The sequence below is a fragment of the Pieris rapae genome, chromosome 7, assembly GCF_905147795.1.
Source record: "Pieris rapae chromosome 7, ilPieRapa1.1, whole genome shotgun sequence".
In the NCBI taxonomy this organism is placed as follows: domain Eukaryota; kingdom Metazoa; phylum Arthropoda; class Insecta; order Lepidoptera; family Pieridae; genus Pieris; species Pieris rapae.
The window spans coordinates 3,011,252-3,032,098 of record NC_059515.1 but is presented as its reverse complement, the minus strand read 5'-3'; the positions used below and the strand labels follow the sequence as shown (position 1 = coordinate 3,032,098).

General features: G+C 33.4%; 2 protein-coding genes across 2 annotated transcripts; one reads left to right on the top strand and one right to left on the bottom strand.

Moving 5' to 3' along the window:
• Window positions 1-66: 66 nt before the first annotated feature.
• Window positions 67-13,999, top strand: LOC110992683 (splicing factor 3B subunit 1). The gene is made up of 21 exons (XM_022258598.2): window positions 67-630; window positions 854-1,122; window positions 1,857-1,983; window positions 2,108-2,187; window positions 2,299-2,493; window positions 3,133-3,325; window positions 3,531-3,787; window positions 3,963-4,152; window positions 4,531-4,814; window positions 5,042-5,245; window positions 5,947-6,145; window positions 6,505-6,663; window positions 6,949-7,241; window positions 7,646-7,804; window positions 8,160-8,348; window positions 9,144-9,326; window positions 10,104-10,282; window positions 11,491-11,736; window positions 12,192-12,404; window positions 13,162-13,378; window positions 13,783-13,999. The coding sequence occupies exons 1-21, from the start codon at window positions 603-605 to the stop codon at window positions 13,939-13,941; spliced, it is 4,023 nt and encodes a 1,340-aa protein (XP_022114290.1). The 5' UTR covers window positions 67-602; the 3' UTR covers window positions 13,942-13,999.
• Window positions 14,000-14,712: 713 nt separating this feature from the next.
• LOC110992684 (tectonin beta-propeller repeat-containing protein) lies at window positions 14,713-20,728 on the bottom strand. Its single transcript, XM_022258599.2, has 6 exons — window positions 17,439-20,728; window positions 17,175-17,371; window positions 16,897-17,106; window positions 16,563-16,652; window positions 15,901-16,222; window positions 14,713-15,454 (listed from the first exon to the last, which is right to left on the bottom strand). Exons 1-6 carry the CDS (start codon window positions 20,248-20,250, stop codon window positions 15,282-15,284), a joined length of 3,804 nt encoding a protein of 1,267 aa, XP_022114291.2. The 5' UTR covers window positions 20,251-20,728; the 3' UTR covers window positions 14,713-15,281.
• Window positions 20,729-20,847: the final 119 nt, after the last annotated feature.

Below are 20,847 nucleotides of genomic sequence, written 5' to 3'. Positions count from 1 at the left end.
TATAGATGTCTGTGGTATCAGTAGCTTGTTTTGCGTCTCACTCTATAGTCTATATAAATTAGAGTTTTATAGTCCGCGCCACGACTCATTGCCGACGGGAACCCTGGAACTAAATTAGACATCTCCGCCCAGTGTTGCCAACTTAGTGGATATTCCACTAGATCTGGTGGTTTAGTTTGTTTCATTCAGTGATAGTGAAATTCAAGACACATCTGATAGCGATCCTGATATTATGGAACTAAATCACGATGACCATACTTATTATAAAAAAATCTGGTAATGAATTAAACATTGATGAAAAGTCCATAATTTTTTTTTATAAATCTTAATTTTTATCTATGCCTTATTTATGTTATGTTGGGGTAAAATTCGTCTAGCACTAGCAACATCTTAGTACACCACACTAGCGCCGCGTCCATCGGCAATGAGTGGTGGCGCGGACTCTAGCTAAACACTTATACGCTCTATGGTTTATTTCGTGTACTAAATACTATGTCTAATTAATTGTGATTAAGATTTTCGGCTTATTGTAAGACTTATATTATTAATATAGAAAATATTTTAAGCGCATAGATGAATTTAGAAGATATAGGAAGATCATAATGGATAAAATACCGAGAACTCATGAAGGTAACCCTTTTCTATTATTATTGGCCTCACCCACTCCTGCCAGCCATTTTTAATATTGGTATAAAATATAACCTAATATATTTTACTAAAAGTATTCTTGTAAACTGAATGTTTTATTTCCCGTGCAGTATCAGGTAGTTTATGTTATATTTGTGTAATATTAAACGACAAATGTATGGGAAATTTATAGAAATTCAAAATTTCTATTCTTGTTTATTTTCAGCTATTGAGGCTCAAATAAGAGAAATTCAAGCAAAGAAAAATGAATTACCTGAAAATGGTTCGGGGAAAGGTGTATCTTTAGCAGACACATACTATGACAGTGATATATATGATAGCTCTGGTCAGACAGGAAAATCCAGGTATGAGGGCTATGTAACATCAATTGCTGCTAATGATGAAAATGAAGATGAGGATGTTGAAAATGTTCCTATAAGTCAAAAAAGACCAGGATACACAGCTCCTGCCTCATTACTAAATGACATTGCACAGGTAAGGCTAGGTTAATTACACTTGCTGTTCTAAGATGTATGTTAATTGTTAGATATGCCATATGGCATTTGCAAAGGTCTTGTGCAGGATTGCACTGAATTAAAAAAAACAATTTTATTATATAGATCATGTAATGATAACAATATGTAGAAAATTGCTGGTTAGGAGACTACAACTTTTAAAGAACAATCAATATTCATTTGTGTTAACTTGCTGTTTTAATTTGTAATGTCTAAATTTTTAAAAAGGAATATTTTTTTTAAATCACTTAAGCCATATTAATTTGTATAATAAGTATAAAGTATAAATTAATAATATTAATTTTATTTAAATTTTAATTAAAGCTTTATAATAATAATAATACTATACCATAATTCATTGTTTACATTTCTTAGTATATGTATTAGTCATGTTAGTATGAGTTCTAAAACTTAAAGCTAGTGTTCCAGTTTTAGTACTTGAGTTTTGTATAATCCCATTCAGGATAAAAAAAACGCTTCCTCTATATCTATAATTTTTTCTTCATCTCGAGCAACATGTGATATGTTCTATCTGTCCTTTGCTAAGCCGCCATCAGATTTCCATGTGGCTACTGAGAAATGACAACTGTAAACTGTCACTCTATAAGAGTTTTAACCCCAGTGAAACCCATATTTTCATTTGTTATCCTATGCATCTCTTTTGAGTTGGTACAGCCTATATGGTATTACTTAATTTTAAATATTGTATTACAGAGTGACAAAGATTATGATCCATTTGCTGAAAAAAGACGACCAACAATTGCTGATAGGGAGGATGAATATCGCCAGAAAAGGAGAAGGATGATAATTTCTCCAGAGAGAGTGGATCCCTTTGCTGAAGGTTATAAAGTATTTTATCTAGAATATCTTAAAAAATTTGAAGCTTTAATTTTAAATTTAAACTTTCGATAAATTTGTTAATTGTGCTGTATCATTCATTAATATTGCATTTGTGTATTTTATAGGGGGTAAGACTCCTGATGTTGGATCTAGGACTTACACAGAAATTATGAAGGAGCAGTATCTCAGAGCTGAAGAGACAGAAGTAAGTGATGCATAAACATTACATAAAATATTATATTGTTTTACTGTTTAATATAAATTCTTATGAAGTGTATTTTTTTTTAATATTAATAAAAAAAAATTTGTTAATTAGTTGCGGAAAAAACTGATTGAAAGAGCTCGAGAAGGTACTTTAAAACCAGTAGCACAAGCCAATGGTGAAGCTGCAAAACCAGCAGCTAAACGTAAAGGAAGATGGGACCAAAGTACTGAAGATACCCCTTCAGTTAAGAAGACAGTTGCATCCGCCACTCCCAGTTCACAAGCAACACCATCATGGGAAAATGAGGTTTGTTCATTTTTAAAATCATATGGCTATATGAGATATTAGTATATTTTAAGTCTTTGGCCTCTTATAAGACAAACGAAACAAATGCGTCACCAATCTTCTTTTGCACACATTATTAGGTGTTAACCAAAATTATGTTATTTTGCTGATGAGGGTTCAATGCATGCATTAAATGTTACCACACAACTATTTTTAACAGATTTTAGCATACGCATATAAACTTTTGAGGCATCTGCATATAAGTTTTAATACATTGTTTGAATGAATGGAAGGAATGTGTGAAAGAGAACTTAAGTTTGATGAATTATCTGTTTTAAATCTAATTTTAACAAGTACAAAGTTACCATGATATTTATTACTTGATTCAATTGACAAGATAATTTTGATATTATATGTATTAAATGACTTGAATGGATATAGATGTAGATTGGAACTTAAGTCCATGTTATATTATCCATCCATAATAAGTTTGTAAAAAAAAAACATAGATAAGACTCATTGATTTATAGTCAAGAGAAGAAAAGAAAACTATTAAAATTTTCAAATATCAAATATGGATTTCAAATTTTACTTCAATTTTGTACATATTAGAAATTAACAGTCTGGTTTTATGTAACAATAATGTGTGTCTGGTTACAGCGTGGTGGTTGGGAAGAGACCCCTGGCGGAGGTGGTCGAGGGGGTGAGACACCCGGTGCGACACCATCAGCTCGTGTGTGGGATGCGACACCCGGTCATGCTACACCTGGGCATGCCACACCCGGTAGAGAAACGCCGGCTCATCACGCCTCTCGGCGAAACCGGTGGGATGAAACGCCCAAAACTGACAGGGGTAAGTTATTTTTTTACAAAAATAATTTTTAAAACTTAATCTTTAATTTATAAAAAAAATATTTATTTTTTATTCTAATAGTAGATTTTCTCTTAACTTTTAAACATAATCTTTAATTTATAAAAAAATTATTTATTTTTTATTCTAATAGTAGATTTTTTCTTAACTTTTAAACATAATCTTTAATTTATAAAATTCCCAATAGAAACTCCCGGACACAGCAGCGGTTGGGCTGAAACACCTCGTACTGATCGTGGCACTGGCGTTGATACGATACAAGAGACTCCAACGCCCGGTACAAAGAGACGGTCTCGATGGGACGAGACGCCAGGAGCCACACCAGCCCCGGCCACACCCACCCCATCTCACGCGACACCCACACATGCTACGCCATCCCACGCAACACCTGCCCACGGCACCCCTACCCCGGGATCGCATACACCGGTGTTCACCCCTGGTGGTGTAAGTAACAATAACCTTAAAATATAGCACTGAACATATGCAGTTTTTACCCTATTTTCATTTAAATACCACGACACGTTTATTTTGGCAACACCATTCAAAAAAAATGTTGATAGAAATGAAAGTAATTTTACATTCAGAAATATTTTTTTATTTATTATTCTGTTTATTCCAGTCGACGCCTGTGGGTGTGAAGGCTATGGCTATGGCTACGCCTACGCCCGGCCACATCGCGGCCATGACTCCGGAACAACTCCAAGCTTACCGCTGGGAGAAAGAAATAGACGAGCGCAACAGACCTTACACTGATGAAGAGCTCGATGCCATGTTCCCACCTGGGTACAAGGTTTTGCCTCCTCCGGCCGGTGAGTACATATCAATTTGAGGGATCGCGTTTATTTTGAGTTTTTTAAGTAAAAGTACTTATCGAACAGTTAGTAATTGAACCAAAAATTTATTTCAGGGTACATGTAAAAGCCTCCGAACTCGTCAGGATAACCTACATGGTGTTCTTTAAATACATGTACTATTCCATTCGAACTTTACATCTATATTAAATAAGAAATTTTTCTTTCAGATGAATGATGACAAATGTAGTGACGTCGGAAACCCTACGCTGTACCACGATTATAGCGTTTGGCAAAAAAGGCTTTTGTAAATTCACTTAAATAACCCTTTTTTGCCAACCGTCACAGCATACGGTTCCGACGGGCGTGAGTCTGACGTGTCCAATTGTTGCCCAGGTTACGTCCCGATACGGACGCCGGCCAGAAAGCTTACCGCGACGCCTACACCGTTGGCTGGTACCCCAATCGGCTTTTTCATGCAGACGGAGGAAGCCGGCGGCTCGGCAGCTGCCGCGGCGCGTCTGCTCGACCCGCAGCCCAAGGGCTCGCAGCAGCTGCCCTTCATGAAGCCCGAGGACGCTCAGTACTTCGACAAGCTGCTCGTTGATGTCGATGAAGACACGCTCTCGCCCGAGGAGCTCAAGGAGAGAAAGATCATGAAACTGTTGCTCAAGATCAAGGTATACCGACTCGAATGGTTCACTAAATAGCTTGATTATGAAATGTTGAATTATTAATGTAAATTAATATAAGTAACAATGTTTATTTTTAGGTTATTGAATAATTGTTGAATATAAGTACGACAATATTTTCTACGTTTTTGCTTTTTCAAAATTAATACTTAAATAAATTCTTAAAAAAGAATTATTTAAAAAAATATAATAAGTAATATTATGTCATCTTTCAGAACGGAACGCCGCCAATGTGTAAGGCTGCTCTGAGACAGATAACAGACAAAGCCCGTGACTTCGGTGCTGGGCCACTCTTCAACCAAATATTGCCACTTCTCATGAGCCCTACACTGGAAGACCAAGAGCGACACTTGCTTGTCAAAGTTATCGATCGTATTTTGTATAAGTTGGACGATTTAGTCAGACCCTACGTTCATAAGGTAATAATATTTTTACGTCTTACACTGAAAGGACATGCATCCAAATACATTTATTAATTTTTATTTAATTTTGTATTTCTATATTCACACTTACACACTGTATATGAGCTAATTATAATATAATGAAATAAATAACCTGCATTTACTGCACAAGACGTTATGCGACAGAATAGCCATCTAAAATTGTAATATGTACGTAGGTATGTAAACTACTAACGAATACATCAACCAATAGCGTGTATTTTTTCTCAATCTCGCTTTCTCACTCTCTCGCTCTCTTAATCGGTCTCAATCGCTCTCTCCCTTTATCTCGATATAAACGCTGCACATCTTCCTGACGGTCCATCATAATTTTACCCTTATGCGCCTAAAGAAGTTTCACTTCAAAAACATTCCAAGATACTTAATACAAATAAATTAAAAGAAACCTGAAAACATTTAAACATCGTGAATTCTGCAAAGTTAATGTTAAGTCCAACTTGGAAATGTGATGTGATGCAGCTAAGTCAACATAAGCATTAAACTGTTTTTCTTAAGTATAAAATGATTTTATTCTAATATCTTTAGAGCTACTAATACTAGATACTAAAGTTAAATTGGACCAAGGACGGAACAGTATTGAGGGAATTGTTCCCTGTTTCCCCTTCCCCTCCCTTTGTATTTTCATTGGCTTCAGAATACATTTTTTTTATTTTCCACAGATATTGGTGGTGATAGAGCCTCTTCTGATTGATGAAGACTACTATGCACGTGTGGAAGGTCGTGAGATTATATCCAACTTGGCCAAGGCTGCCGGACTGGCCACCATGATCTCCACTATGAGGCCTGATATTGACAACATTGATGAATATGTACGGAACACAACTGCAAGAGCCTTTGCTGTAGTCGCTTCAGCGTTGGGTAAGTATTAAATTTTATTAACCGATATTAAAAAAAGTAGATTTTCTTTAGCTGTATATTTTGTTGGAATGAGGATTGTGGAACAATAATTTATATTGAATATGGTATATTTCAACTTAGGTAACCAAGTTTTATCAAAATCGTTTTAGTAGTGTTTGAAATCGGTATTGATGCATTTTTTTTAAACAGGTTTACGAAATAATATTACATTTTTGCCTTTTAAAATCGTGTAACAGTGCAACGAAGCATAAGGCAAGAACCGTATGAATATGATGAATCTAGTGGATTTATGGGCTAAAATAGCTTAAGCTCAGTTTTAACTTATTTTAAGAAATTTAATATTTCATTCACCTTTTCAGGCATTCCATCTCTATTGCCTTTCTTGAAAGCTGTGTGTAGATCAAAGAAATCTTGGCAAGCGAGACACACTGGTATTAAGATTGTGCAGCAAATTGCTATATTAATGGGATGTGCCATCCTCCCACATCTTAAATCACTTGTGGAGATCATTGAACATGGTAAGTAATATATTTACAGTCTAGTAAGAAAGTAATTTCAGTAGTATTGTATTTTTGAAGTCTGTTATAGCCTATAGGATTGCCACATGGGACACTAAAAATTTAATAAAAGATTTTATTTACTTTTATGGAGATTTATTTAAAACTATTAAAAACTGTCTGTAATATTTAATCATTCCTTGAATTAACATTAATTTTCTGTATATGAAAAAAAAACTGTTACTACCAATTTTTTATTCCATATTATGTATATGTATTAACTAAATCTTATCTTTATTTTAAAAGGCTTGGTGGATGAGCAGCAGAAAGTGCGTACAATCACAGCCTTGGCAAGTGCCGCTTTAGCCGAAGCAGCCACACCATACGGTATTGAGTCCTTTGACTCTGTACTAAAACCCCTTTGGAAGGGTATCAGAACACATAGAGGCAAGGGTCTGGCAGCTTTCTTAAAGGCAATTGGGTACCTGATACCCCTCATGGACGCCGAGTACGCCAACTATTATACAAGGGAAGTGATGCTTATCCTTATCCGTGAGTTCCAGTCTCCTGATGAAGAAATGAAGAAAATTGTACTCAAGGTAAAGTTAAACATTAAAAAAAATGATATGGTTCAAAAAAATTTATTTCCTCAAAATAAAGGAAATTATTCAAGTCATTTCCCGACATTTTCAATTTTCATTAAGCTGTATTGTTCGCCCCGTTTATTATAATAATTTTTAATTTATATTTATATATTAACACTTCATTACATTACAATATAAAAATTGAACATAGTTAAATGAAAAGTAAGGCAACTGGCGGCCTTATCGCTTTTGAGCGATTTCTTCCAGGCAACCACTATTTAATAAAACATTAAAAGAAATCTTGTTGAAAAAGGCACAGAGATGTTGGTTTGTTCGATACTGGGCCTACAATACATAATTGTGATTTATATAAATTGTTTGTGTATGTCGGCAATTTTAATCAAATAAATATATTTTAGGTAGTGAAACAATGTTGTGGTACGGATGGTGTGGAGCCACAGTACATTATGGACGAGATATTACCGCATTTCTTCAAACACTTCTGGAACCATCGCATGGCCCTCGATCGCAGGAACTATCGCCAACTTGTTGATACCACTGTTGAGATCGCAAACAAGGTAATTCATTATTGATGCAAAAAAATAACTGAAGATCATAGGAATCTGTATAAAATAATGGTTAGATGAAAAATTATTTTGTTGAAAAAAAAAATATGTCCGTTTACTAACTTTAACTGACTTAACAGGTTGACTCTTATTATTTTGTATACTTGTATAGTGCTGCTTAATTTTTTTTATTTTAATTGATTTATACATTTTAAACTGGTTTCCTCATGATTGATTAGTGCGTGCTAATACTTTTAAAAGAAATACTTTTTATTGAAACCAGTATATTATTTTACAATTACGGATTGTCTTAATTTAGATAGCTACATATTATACTATATTGCTATTTAAATATATTTCATTTTAGGTTGGAGCTTCAGAGATCATAAACAGAATTGTGGACGATTTAAAAGATGACAATGAACAGTACAGAAAGATGGTAATGGAGTCGATAGAAAAGATACTTGCCAATTTGGGTGCCGCTGATATTGACTCGAAACTTGAAGAAGCCCTCATTGATGGCATCCTTTATGCATTCCAAGAACAGACAACTGAGGTATTATATATTTTTTTGTCATTTCAAGGTTTATAGAAAATAATAATAGGATATATTTGGGGTCTTTCAAGTATTCAATCGAAATCAATCAACGTACGTTTACGTCGTTTAATATCCACACATTGTCTATGCTTGAAAACGTATTGCATTTTCGAGGATTCTTATAAAGAAGTAATAGTTTTATCTGCTACATACATAAGGCTGGGGTGGGGGGGAGATAAATTGCAGTAAATCTGCTTAGGTAATACTTGAACGGCCTCTTATGAGAAAAATTTATTGAATTCCTTATTGAAAAAGCGTTATTAGAACTAAGTTGTATAATGTAATGTAATGTAATCATTATTTAAGAAAAAAAATAATTAATTTATTTTTATATGTCAGTCACATACGGTCGTAGTTTAGTTGATAATGACGAACCTTGTAAATAATATGTCTTGGCATATTTATCCTAATCCTTTTTTGGAGTTTAATTTCATCTGAGTGTTTTTGATTTACATATTATGTGTGTATTTGTATACTATTGTTGCAGCACCTAACAATAATTCTACTTTGTATATTTATTTCTGACAGAGCAAAAACTATGTTACCTTACTAATTATAAGACACACAAGTGAATATTTAATAAAATCTGTAGTATATGGTAGAAAAGAACCAAACAGCAAAATAAATATCTTATAACTATATGTTCGATTCAACCCCTGAATATCTAGTCTAAATAAAGAAATATAAAAATAAGTACCTTTTATTAGTATAAAAGATAAATGAATTGTAATTTATGAAAATTGTAACTTTCAGGATGTAGTTATGTTAAATGGATTCGGTACAATAGTAAATCAGTTGGGAAAACGGGTGAAGCCATATCTGCCTCAGATCTGTGGTATCATCTTGTGGCGAATGAACAATAAATCAGCTAAAGTGCGTCAACAAGCCGCGGATCTCATATCCCGAATCGCTGTTGTCATGAAGACATGTCAGGAGGTGAGTATTAATAAAAGTAAAATATTAATTTGTTAATTTTGTACCGTTTATAATTAATACAATTATCGAGTATTTTTTATTATAGGATGCATTGTTTTAATTAATTCAAACATTAATTCGAATTGAATAATAATATCAAAAATGTATCATTCATTAAGGGTTGGATCTTATATTCAATACCTTGAATTTGATTATACTGAGTATGTAGGAGTCTCAGCGGACCTTGATTCGAAAACCTCTGTGAGATTTGGAGTAATTTATGCTGCTTGAGTTGTAATTTAAGCTAATTAATTTTTTTTTCGATGTTTTGTGCAATATTATAAATTTGTAAACAATCCGCCAGAACAGTGTGTTAGTGTTACAGTGCAGATTATTAAAAAGCCGTTACTTTTTACATTTCTGTTGTTTTCTCGTCAATGTGCGTGCTTTTATTTGTTTTTTTTTAAACTTGGTGAATTTTGCTTGGTGAACGACCGGCTTATGTGGATGACTTTGAGGACGATGGGCCCAGTTAATGTTAGGTATTATATGTATGTTTTGGTTTATTTTTATTTTTCTACTGTTATAAATGTTTCTAGTACTTGAAATTGGTTGGGGGTGATAAGTTTACCCTCCCCCGACCTCAAAATCGAGGTATTGAATTGTAAACCTTAACCTTAATTAATAATCATTATTAAAAAAAAATTTTTTACAAAAAATAATATCACTTAGCATTTGGTTTGGTTGGAAAGATTTAGTTTACTAATTTTAAAGGCCTTTCTATAAACTTTTTTTCAGGAAAAACTGATGGGCCATCTCGGTTTAGTGCTTTATGAATACCTCGGTGAGGAATACCCGGAGGTGTTGGGTTCCATACTGGGTGCCTTGAAAGCCATTGTTAATGTCATTGGTATGACTAAAATGACGCCGCCCATTAAAGATCTTCTCCCTAGACTGACTCCTATTTTGAAAAACAGGTATTAAATTTAAAAAAAGAGTGTGTGCACATATGTACATACGTGAAAAGTTATAATTCTTTGGCGTATCGAAAAAAAATAACTAAAATGCAGTAGTGATTAAGGCTAAATAATAAAATTAATCAAAATGTTATTTAAATAAATAAATTATTAGTAAATACTATCACCGTCGTATATGAAATTGATTTAAAAACACCAAAATAATATTTATTTATTCACACTGTTTAATTGTACTGTTACAAAACACGAGTTCTAAATTTAAAATTACTAGAATATGCAACTTGAACATAGTTATCGATTTTCATGGCACCTAGACCTAACTTCATTCTGTTAATATTGTGTCACGGTGCGCGCCAACCGTAAAATTTCACACTCGTCAAATTTTCACAACGCGCCTAAAGAAGTATAACTTCAAAAAACAAATGTATGAAAATGTAGGACATTGTTTTCACATTTCGTCCGTTTGGTCCAATTTTACAGCTGAACGCGGTTTGTCCATTCAGTTATTCTAAATATATTTAAAAAATGGTGAAATCATGTTAAATGAAATTTGTTTCCTGATTAGTAAACAAATCATTTAGGGAAGTATATGGATACTTTAACTCATTCTAGTCCTTAATAAATGTAAATGACTTATAACTCTGAGTGCGGTTGTAAAATGTGCAAACTTTCACATTTAGCCTCATCTGAAGCTAGTGAGATACGCCGCACATGGTATTAACACCTACAAAGCCTGGACTGCCGGGTTATTTTGAATGGTTAGTTTTTTCTTACGTAAACTAACTACTAAAACTTGATTTGTACTATGTGAATTTGACAGTTCTTTAGAAAAAGACATATTTTACTATGAGTATGTTTGAAGAACCCAGTCGTAAATAGTACTTGATAATGTCTCTGCTTAAATGGCGAATGTTCTACATGTTCTTATATATTTCTCTTTATTTACCTTTAAAAAATATTTAAACTACCCCGTATGTTCGTTACATTCACGTTTAACTCAAAATTAAACGCATCTATATATTACTATTCGAAAATGTAATATATATAACATTTATTTATATATAACCTTTTCGAATATTAAAAAATATAAGATTGATACAAGAGCGAAGAACTCTAGGAAGCAAGAACAAAAATGAACTTTCCGTCTCTCTTTTAAATCCGCTTTTTATGTTACGAAGTCGTTTTTTATAATCTATCTTTATTTACAGACATGAGAAGGTACAAGAGAACTGTATAGATCTCGTTGGACGTATAGCCGATAGAGGTCCGGAGTTTGTTTCTGCAAGGGAATGGATGAGAATTTGCTTTGAACTCCTGGAACTGCTTAAGGCTCACAAGAAAGCCATCAGGCGAGCTACGGTCAACACATTTGGTTATATAGCGAAGGCCATTGGACCTCATGATGTACTGGCCACGCTTCTTAATAACCTGAAGGTTCAGGAAAGACAGAACAGGTAGATACTTTATTTTTGTTTATCCCATTTTTGGTTTGTAAAATAAATGTATAATACATGAGTTTGTAACAAAATATTGTTAAACATTATATAAATTTATGTGATTATAATATAAAGTACTGAAAGCTTTCATTCTTATTGGCATACATAATATTAACTAGAAGTGTATTTCACTTTACGAATTATTATTTTTGTTATTTTTAATTTTATTATTATAATTTAATTCGAAATATTTACTTCACGTGAATTTTGTCAAGTAACGTATGAGAATCTCAGTTGGTATTCAGTTATAGTTGTATAGTTCACTATTACTACACTACTATTCAAATAAAAAAATTAAGTCCTGTTAAAAATTTTAATTAAAATATACATTACTATGCAATTGTGTACTACTATAAAAATATTTTTCTCATAATTCATATAACAATATCTATTTAACTTAATTTCCTTTACAGGGTGTGCACAACTGTAGCCATCGCTATAGTGGCGGAAACATGTTCCCCATTCACAGTATTGCCAGCCCTAATGAATGAATACCGAGTTCCAGAACTTAACGTACAAAATGGCGTGCTCAAATCGTTATCTTTCCTCTTTGAGTACATCGGAGAGATGGGCAAAGATTATATTTATGCTGTGTGTCCGCTTCTGGAAGATGCTTTAATGGATCGGTAAGATAATTTGTATTTAGTAAATCGTATTAGTTTCTGGACCCATATTCTTAATCTTATTTCTTTTATATATATGTCGCAACCTAGCTTTATATACCGTTCAATTAAAAGCCTAACTTTTTAACTAAACAGAGTCGTGCACTAGCGGCATCAAAGATATTCAGTCATAGAGAAAAAGATTTAATGAACTGGCTGGCTAATGCTTAGCCATTCGTACGATAGAGTGACCATGTGGAATAAAATAAAACATATGGCATAAAAATTAAAAAAAAATTAAATTGCTGTGTTGGAGTACAGTCACAACTAAATTCACATTATTATTTGTGGTTTGCCAACGCCATATTAGCAATTTGTAGAGTTTCGCCTAGAGTTTGAGAAGCCAGAATGTGGAACAAATTTAACATTCAACAGGCTCAGCAAATAATAAAACGTTTTTGAACCACCTCATTTGCCTAGCTAGCCGTTTCATGAACTAGCTGAATATTTATTAGATCGCTAGTTAAACGGCGCTGTTTAGTTGAGAGGCTAGTCATATATGAATAGAAGAAATATGTATATATATATTACATTTTCACCCAAATTTATGAAATCCCAAACTCTTTTAACAAAAAATACTGTTTCTGTAATTTGAACATTCTTTACGTGTGAAAGAGAGAGATGTAATTTAGTTTAAAAAAATCAATATTACATTTTTTAAGGGTGACCTTTAAAAAGTGCGACATGTATACAACTATTAATATCTTTTTAACATTTTCAGAGATCTAGTTCACAGACAGACCGCATGTGCAGCTATAAAGCATATGGCGCTTGGCGTATACGGCTTTGGTTGTGAGGACGCATTGGTTCATCTCCTCAACCACGTGTGGCCAAACATATTCGAGACCTCGCCGCATCTGGTACAGGCTTTTATGGATGCTGTGGAAGGAATGAGGGTCGCCCTTGGACCTATCAAAATTTTGCAATACGCTTTACAGGTTTGAATTTCTATGTCGTAACATTTAATTTGTATGTCGGTAAATACATATCTTGGCTTATATGAATGCTTGTTTCGAATTGGCAAGCACAGAAATCTCGATCAGATTCGTAAATATTATCAAATGGGTGCAAAAATATGTCTGACTTAGGAATTTCAAATCCAAATGTTTAATATACTGCTTGATACTATAGGACATCTTACTTTGCTCTAATAATATCTATTGTATTTTAAATTTAATACTTTTGATGATGTAATAACGGCTGGAGTAATTGGTGGTAAATATTTCCTTAAGATAAATATTAAGAAAAAAATAGAGAAATATTAAAGTCAGTTGAAACCTGGACCAATTCGTCACAAAATAAGAAGTGCTATTTTAATTTAGACTAATGAATTTTTTTCCAGGGCTTGTTCCATCCAGCCAGAAAAGTTCGAGATGTATATTGGAAAATATACAACACCCTATATATAGGCGGTCAAGACGCGCTGGTAGCAGGTTACCCCAGGATACACAATGACCCCAACAATCACTTTATTCGATATGAATTAGATTATATGTTGTAAACTCTAATATTAACAGTGTGGCTAGATTTGTTTGCGCAATAAACTTTGATCACAAGTATATATTTTTTTAATCTATAAAAAATATTGACGTAAATTTATGAACGCAAATTTCGTTTCGCGCCACTATTTTGATTGCTTACAATTTTGCAAAAATATTTTAGAAAATAACGAAGCGAAGTGATCTTTATTAATTGAATTGTTTCATACTTAATATATTTACTAAAGGAAAATAAAACCATGCGTTACGTCTTGATAAATTGTTACTAGATATTTATTTCTTAATACATCGATAAAGCGCAATGGTTGATTTTTTTTTAAATTATTCTTTTCATAATAACATCGCACTATATTTATAAATAATTGTTGACTAGAGAATAGCAAGATTAATAATACCTCGGTTTAAAATCAAACTTGGATTTTTCAATTATGGTTAAGTTGCTAGAAATATAATTGCAATTAAAATATTGAATAATTGAAAAATACTCCTAATAGACTTATTACAGAAAATATTTTGTTACATAATTATGATTTATTTGTAATAATTGTTGCATTGAATGAACAAACAGCATTATCAAGTATTTGACATCTAGATAAAGTACATTAATTATTAACTAATAAGCCTGCATATAACAATACTGTAAAAATGTAAAAAAAAATGACTCATTTCCATGACTGGAATTGGAGACTTTCCAAATCCATAAACATTTCTAATTAATAAACGATAGCCCAGATGCTAAATAGTCATCAGAAAAATATTTGCTTTTTACGACATTGTGTGTTATTCTTTCAAATATGTACTAAATAATTTTCCATAAAAATAGCACATAGATAATACTTCGGAGCTTGAATATGAAAGAAGAAATAGGCTGCTTGCCTAGAGACATACGTCGAACAATTGTTCAAGTGAAGCCATGTCCTTGAAACAGTGCTAGACGCAGACAAGCTGTAGGCTAATTGATTCATAGTATTTAGAAGATGATTTCAATAATTGAAAACGAAAGAGATTTTCAAATTTATGTTAATTTTGTTAAAGTGCAAAATATTATCTTATCTCATGAGATAATGGAAAAACAGCTATGCCATGAGAATTCAAATCCATAAATTATTTACAGTAAGTATTGTTATTTATAGTCTTAAGATCATATATCGGTAAACATGGAATTCGTGATAGATCACTAACCTGTTAGGAATGTTTCTTACATAAAATATAAAGGAGATCAAATTATAAACAATAAAATACATTAATATCATTGCTTGTGCGAAAATAACCGCAGTTAAAACTTATATTTAACGCTTTGGAATATAATTAATGAGCAAAAAAATACTTATAACGATATAAACTACGAGCCTCTTACGGATACATAAACACAAGGAACATTTAAAATAAGTTGCCAGGCTACACCTAATACGTTATCTGTGGTGAGACCAAGTCTTCTATGCAGAGAGCCGTCGGATCGCACCGCCCAAACCTCTTGATCCTTGCATGATACATGTTTGTATGTGACGTCACAATCTGAAATAAATGAATAGGAGATTATTGACGTGGTAAAAGAAGTACGTTGTAAAAAATATTCGCTCAATTTTTTGTATATTTTTTTCTGAAAGATCTTATATAATAATCTAGATAAGGTCAACACAGCATAGTTTACGTGTTATAACTTTTGAAAAACCTTTTAAGCCAGTTATACAATACGAATTTTTGCAGTGAGTAATTACTCAGAATTAGGTTCTCATCATAAAAAACAGCGGTACCTTACGGAATGTAGAACTAATGAATTCTAGAACGTTAATCAAATGTAAATCTAACATACAAGAGCTGTCAAATCCGGTTTCTATAAAGTTTGGCACAATATGAGGTTTTCATATTGGAATATGAATGAAATAGGGTTTCTTCACATATGTGAAAAAAATAAATTACTTAATTTGTAATGTAAAAAAATGTATTATGATGATTCTTGCCTGTTATATACTTCCAATGCTTTCCACAAGGTTCCAAAGGAGAAATATCAGTTCTTACAGCCAAACCTCCATTCGTGGTGAGGACCCACGCAGACGTTGAAGACAATGAAACCATCTTAGCCCCAACAGCCGATTTATAACTACTCCCAATACTGCCTTTAGGTGCTTCTATTAGCCTCCAACTTGTTCCTGCAGGGTTTTCTTTTGTGATTCCATCTCTATAGTAAAGTTCTGCTTTCCTCCCCACCACCCAAATAATGTTGTTGCAAACACTTATAGCTACTAAAGCCTGTGGGCTATTGATGTGTTCCCAATGATTCCCCTGAAATAGATATTTACTTATTTTATTCATAACTGTTATGAATATGCGATAGAATCGTATATTAATAGTTTTTTTTTAATTTCCTTATTACAAGTACTTCAAAACACGATTTTAGAACACGTCAAATTTAATTTTTAATTCAGAAATGCGTCAGATGTTAAAATTTCAAATGTATCGTCATGAGCAGTGTTTATATAGAATATTGAACTAAAGTACTAATTCGTCTCTTTTCGTTAAATTATGATCAGCGTAACAGAGAGAGATGAGTAATTTAGTTAAAACGTTGCAATTAGACTTAATTCGACTATGAATTAGCGACTTTTAATTATATTTAACTTACGACAGGTGTAGCTGCAGTGACTCCGGTTTTATAAATAACTTCACCGCCTAGAGTAACAGCCCATACCGATACGTCCTTATCATTGCCTGCCTAAAATGTATAACAAATTATTCAATCATTTTGTTATGGACAGAACAAGCTGACAAAATTTCTAAGGGATGATCATGGTGGAAATCGAACCCCAAACCATGCTTGAAGACGGTATATCATACTCAACCCACACTTTTACTAGCGTCATCTATAGTACGGATACAATACAACCAATTAACAAATAATATGAATGATGTGATTTCATAAACATTAATATACTAATAAATTTGAAACTATTTCTTACCCACACTGATATATCCAGTAATGCAGTTGACCCGGCGCGAATCCAAGGACCTTCTGTATTAATTTGTGCCTTTCTATACCAACGGCGTCGTCTTACACAATCTGTGAAGATTTTCTTCCCGTGATATGGCGCCGGAAAATCTGTTGCATATTGCCACCCATCACTATCAACCCCACCTGGTGTATTGTAGTCTATCATCCATTCTGAAATCTATAAGTAAGACGTTAAATTGGAAATAATATTAAGCATCAAAATAAATCTGAGCACATAAGTACTACCCAATGCCAGTGACGATTTAATAATTTCGTGTGCTCCCTGGTACGTTTATGTTTGCCTGTTATGTCACTCCACATGTAGCGATCAGTCGGTAGGCCCGTAGAAGTGTAACCAGATAAAGGATTCCACCTCTGATTTTCATATATACAATATGTTTGAGTGTCTGTCATATTGTGGATTCCATCTGTACTACCAAGGCCTGCCAACATTAATTATTATCAAATTTTTCAAATTATAATATAGATATTTACTTTGAAATAACATACCTTTTAAGGGTCCACCACCCCAACCGCCTGTATACACCCATGCTCTATGATCATGAGATATTCCCCAAACAACATTATTTGCACAACACTCTACTTTTCTTAAATAGCCACCAATCATTTTCCAAAACATTTCGTCAGGGCCAATAATGATACTCGTGGAACAATATTCCATATTGTACAATTTCAAAGGTCCAAAAATATTAACAGATGTTATGTTTTCAGGGCTTAATCTATGTTTAAAGAAACAGAAATGTTTATCATTCACAGTGACAGTAAATCCAGCTGTATCACATAAAACCTTTATGGTAAATTCTTGACCAGGAATTAAAGGAAGTTGATACCGTTCTTCTGGTCCCCAGTGACCAGATTTTTTTGTGTTGCAAACAACAGCACCCTCTTCAAAGCGCACGTTAAAATGAAATGGAATTTCGGTTACTTCCGATTCAATTTTATGTCTCTGTTTTACTATTTCTGGACCTTGTAAATTTATATGAAATCTGTTAATGTCGTCAAACAAACAACCTGCTACTTTTAAAGTACTGCCAGGAGGAAAATTATTGTACAACATGCATGTGTATCCCTTTTGTATGTCTTTACCAAACAGCTGAAATTCTTTTGTAAAATTCCCAGCACTTTTTTCAGCGGTTAAAAGTGCTGGAGCAGGATCCCAGTTTAATATATCTCCTGAATTTGTAACTACCCACACTGAACTTTCAGATGGTCTTCCTGAGTGTCCATAAATCTGAGATATAATATCTACTAATACATTGAGCCATTCTTCTTGTTCCATTTCTGAGATAAATTGGATTTTTAATATTTGACTGCTTTGGGTGGGTATTGTTAGAGAAATTCGTGGACTACCTGGTTCAGAACAAGATGTAATACTAGTTACTTCACTGAGATTAAATATAAATTTAATAGTACCATCAGGTTGGAAAACTGACAGTGTTCCCATATTTTCAGAAGCATGCCAATAAAGAGATATTATACAATCCTCACTAGTGTTATTATTGTTAACTATTCTTGACTCACAACTTCGGGTCCAACCTTTTTCTTCAATAGCTATGCCAAATTTGGTAACATCTACACTTAAACTGTTATTTCTAGCTTTTAATTTTTCTAATATTTGCAATCTCCATTTAGCTACTATGTCAGTGTTATGTACATTTTGAGAATCACTGAACCAATGAGGTGGTTGTACTGAATCAAGGGAGCATGCACCAGCTGCAACAAAACTCCAAGCCACATCACAGGTTCCCCATGCAGTTTGACTCACTTCTTCATCAAAAAACATTCCAGAATCAAGATCAAAAACGCTACTGTCACTGTCTGGTTGTGCCTCCATTCCAACAACAGAGCCCACACTTCGAACTGGGCTCCAAGCTCTAGGATTTTTTAAGGTAGTTTCGTAACTTTTACCAGTCATGTCCATATTTTCTACATCCATGCTGTTTTTTTGCTTTAATTCCTTTGAGGGTTTAAGAGGTAGGGTATTTTCTATTGGGGCAGAGTGTGATTCCTCCCAAGAATTTCGTAAATTTATATTGGACTTCAGTTCTGGAGTATTTTCATTAAGTAAACTTAAACTTTGGTGTTTCTGATTTGATGCCGAAGAAACTATACTAGTAGCACTTGACGTACGACTAACTTGCATATTGGCTTGCACCATTCTCCATCTCTTGCCTGTCAGCTCTGTAGCATTAATTCCACTTCTCCAATAAACACTTTTGTTTGATCCTCCAATTGCAAATACTTGGTCATTTATTCCTACTGAAATGTGCACCATATTTCCATTTATTTCTAACCATCCATTACCCATAGCAGCCATTTCTGAACATCCAGAAGCATTTCCATCTATTCCTTTTCTAAACCATACTCTAGTGTCTGCACTTACTGCCCACACAACATTTCGTCCAACAGACAAAACAGTTAACTTTGTGTCATTAGGTGATTTCACTTCTAACCAAGCTTCACCTGTTGGACAATCTTTGCTAATACCTTTCCGTACTATTGCTCTGCCAGACCATAACAAAGCCCAAACTAAGCCAGATGGGCCTACAGAAATTTGTTTTATATCACAGTTTGGTGGAATGCTGACATTTATCCATTTTAATCCTTCTGGTGAGGTAGTACTTACTCCTGCTCTATACATAACTCTACCTTGAGCAGTTATGGCCCAAACAGAGAGAGTACCAGGAGAGGCATAGGGTATTTGATTACCACCAATGCTAACATCAATAAAAGGTTCCTGAGTTGGATCTTTGTGTAATGGTGCTATAGCACACCAAGAATTCATAGCACTAAACTTTCTGTACCTTATCCATTTTCGCCTGCGAACACAAGACTTCCATTGCTTAACCGATCCAAATTGAGCAGGAAAGTCGACGGCATAACTCCATCCATCATGATCTAAAGGCTGACCATCCAAGGTTAATTCCAACTGCCAATCTCCTTCCCATTGCCAAGCCATTGATGGTAATCGAATACAGTCAATAGATCTGTCTTTTGTACCATCTTGAGACGAAAAGTGATAGCGATCTGTAGGCAACAGCCGGCCGCTGAATCCCTCCAAGGGCAGCCAACGTTCATTTTCATATGACTCTTCTTTGACTCTTATTGGAATCTCTAAACCATGTACATGTAAATATATTTGCCGATCGCCTCCTACAGCCCATAAAAAATGGGGCACAGCTGATAGCGTTTTGAACTCCAAGCCTAAATACATGAATTCTCTCCAACAGGATCCATTAGTAGGAAGAGCATATACCTTTCCTTCATTATTTATAGAAAATAAGAGGGAGTTGCTCGACATTTTAAGATAACTTTACCTTTGGAATTTTAATTTCGGCTTATAAAAATATGTGTATTTGATATTTAATTAATTATACATTGTCCCGTGTTTATAACCGTTTTTCTTATTTTTTTATAAAAAACATTTCAAGACCATAAATAATTTAAATTTAAAAGATCTACTGGAAGTGTAAGAGTATAATATACTAACTATACACTTAACACTATCAGCATTGAGCATAATGGAAATGTAATGTAAGATATAAATTTCAACTAATATTCTGTATTCTGTAATCTGTATAGGTATTTGGTAACTAAAATTGTCTTCTCTCGACTAAAATTAGATGTCATGCGCCCTCTGAACTTCAACGCCTGAACTACAACGATTAAATTACATTTTTATTAAAAATCAAATTAAAACACTTAAAAATATTTTTCATATCTAAATATCAAAGTTTAAATCGTAATATTTCGCTTTTATTAACGTCAATGACAGCTATTTTCTTTTCATGTGCATTTTTCACTTTATTGTTTCTATGTAAACATTTTGACGTTACGATTTTATCTGATAGTTCTATTTAATCTGTGATAAGATTATTTTGTTTAAGGTTATGTTTAT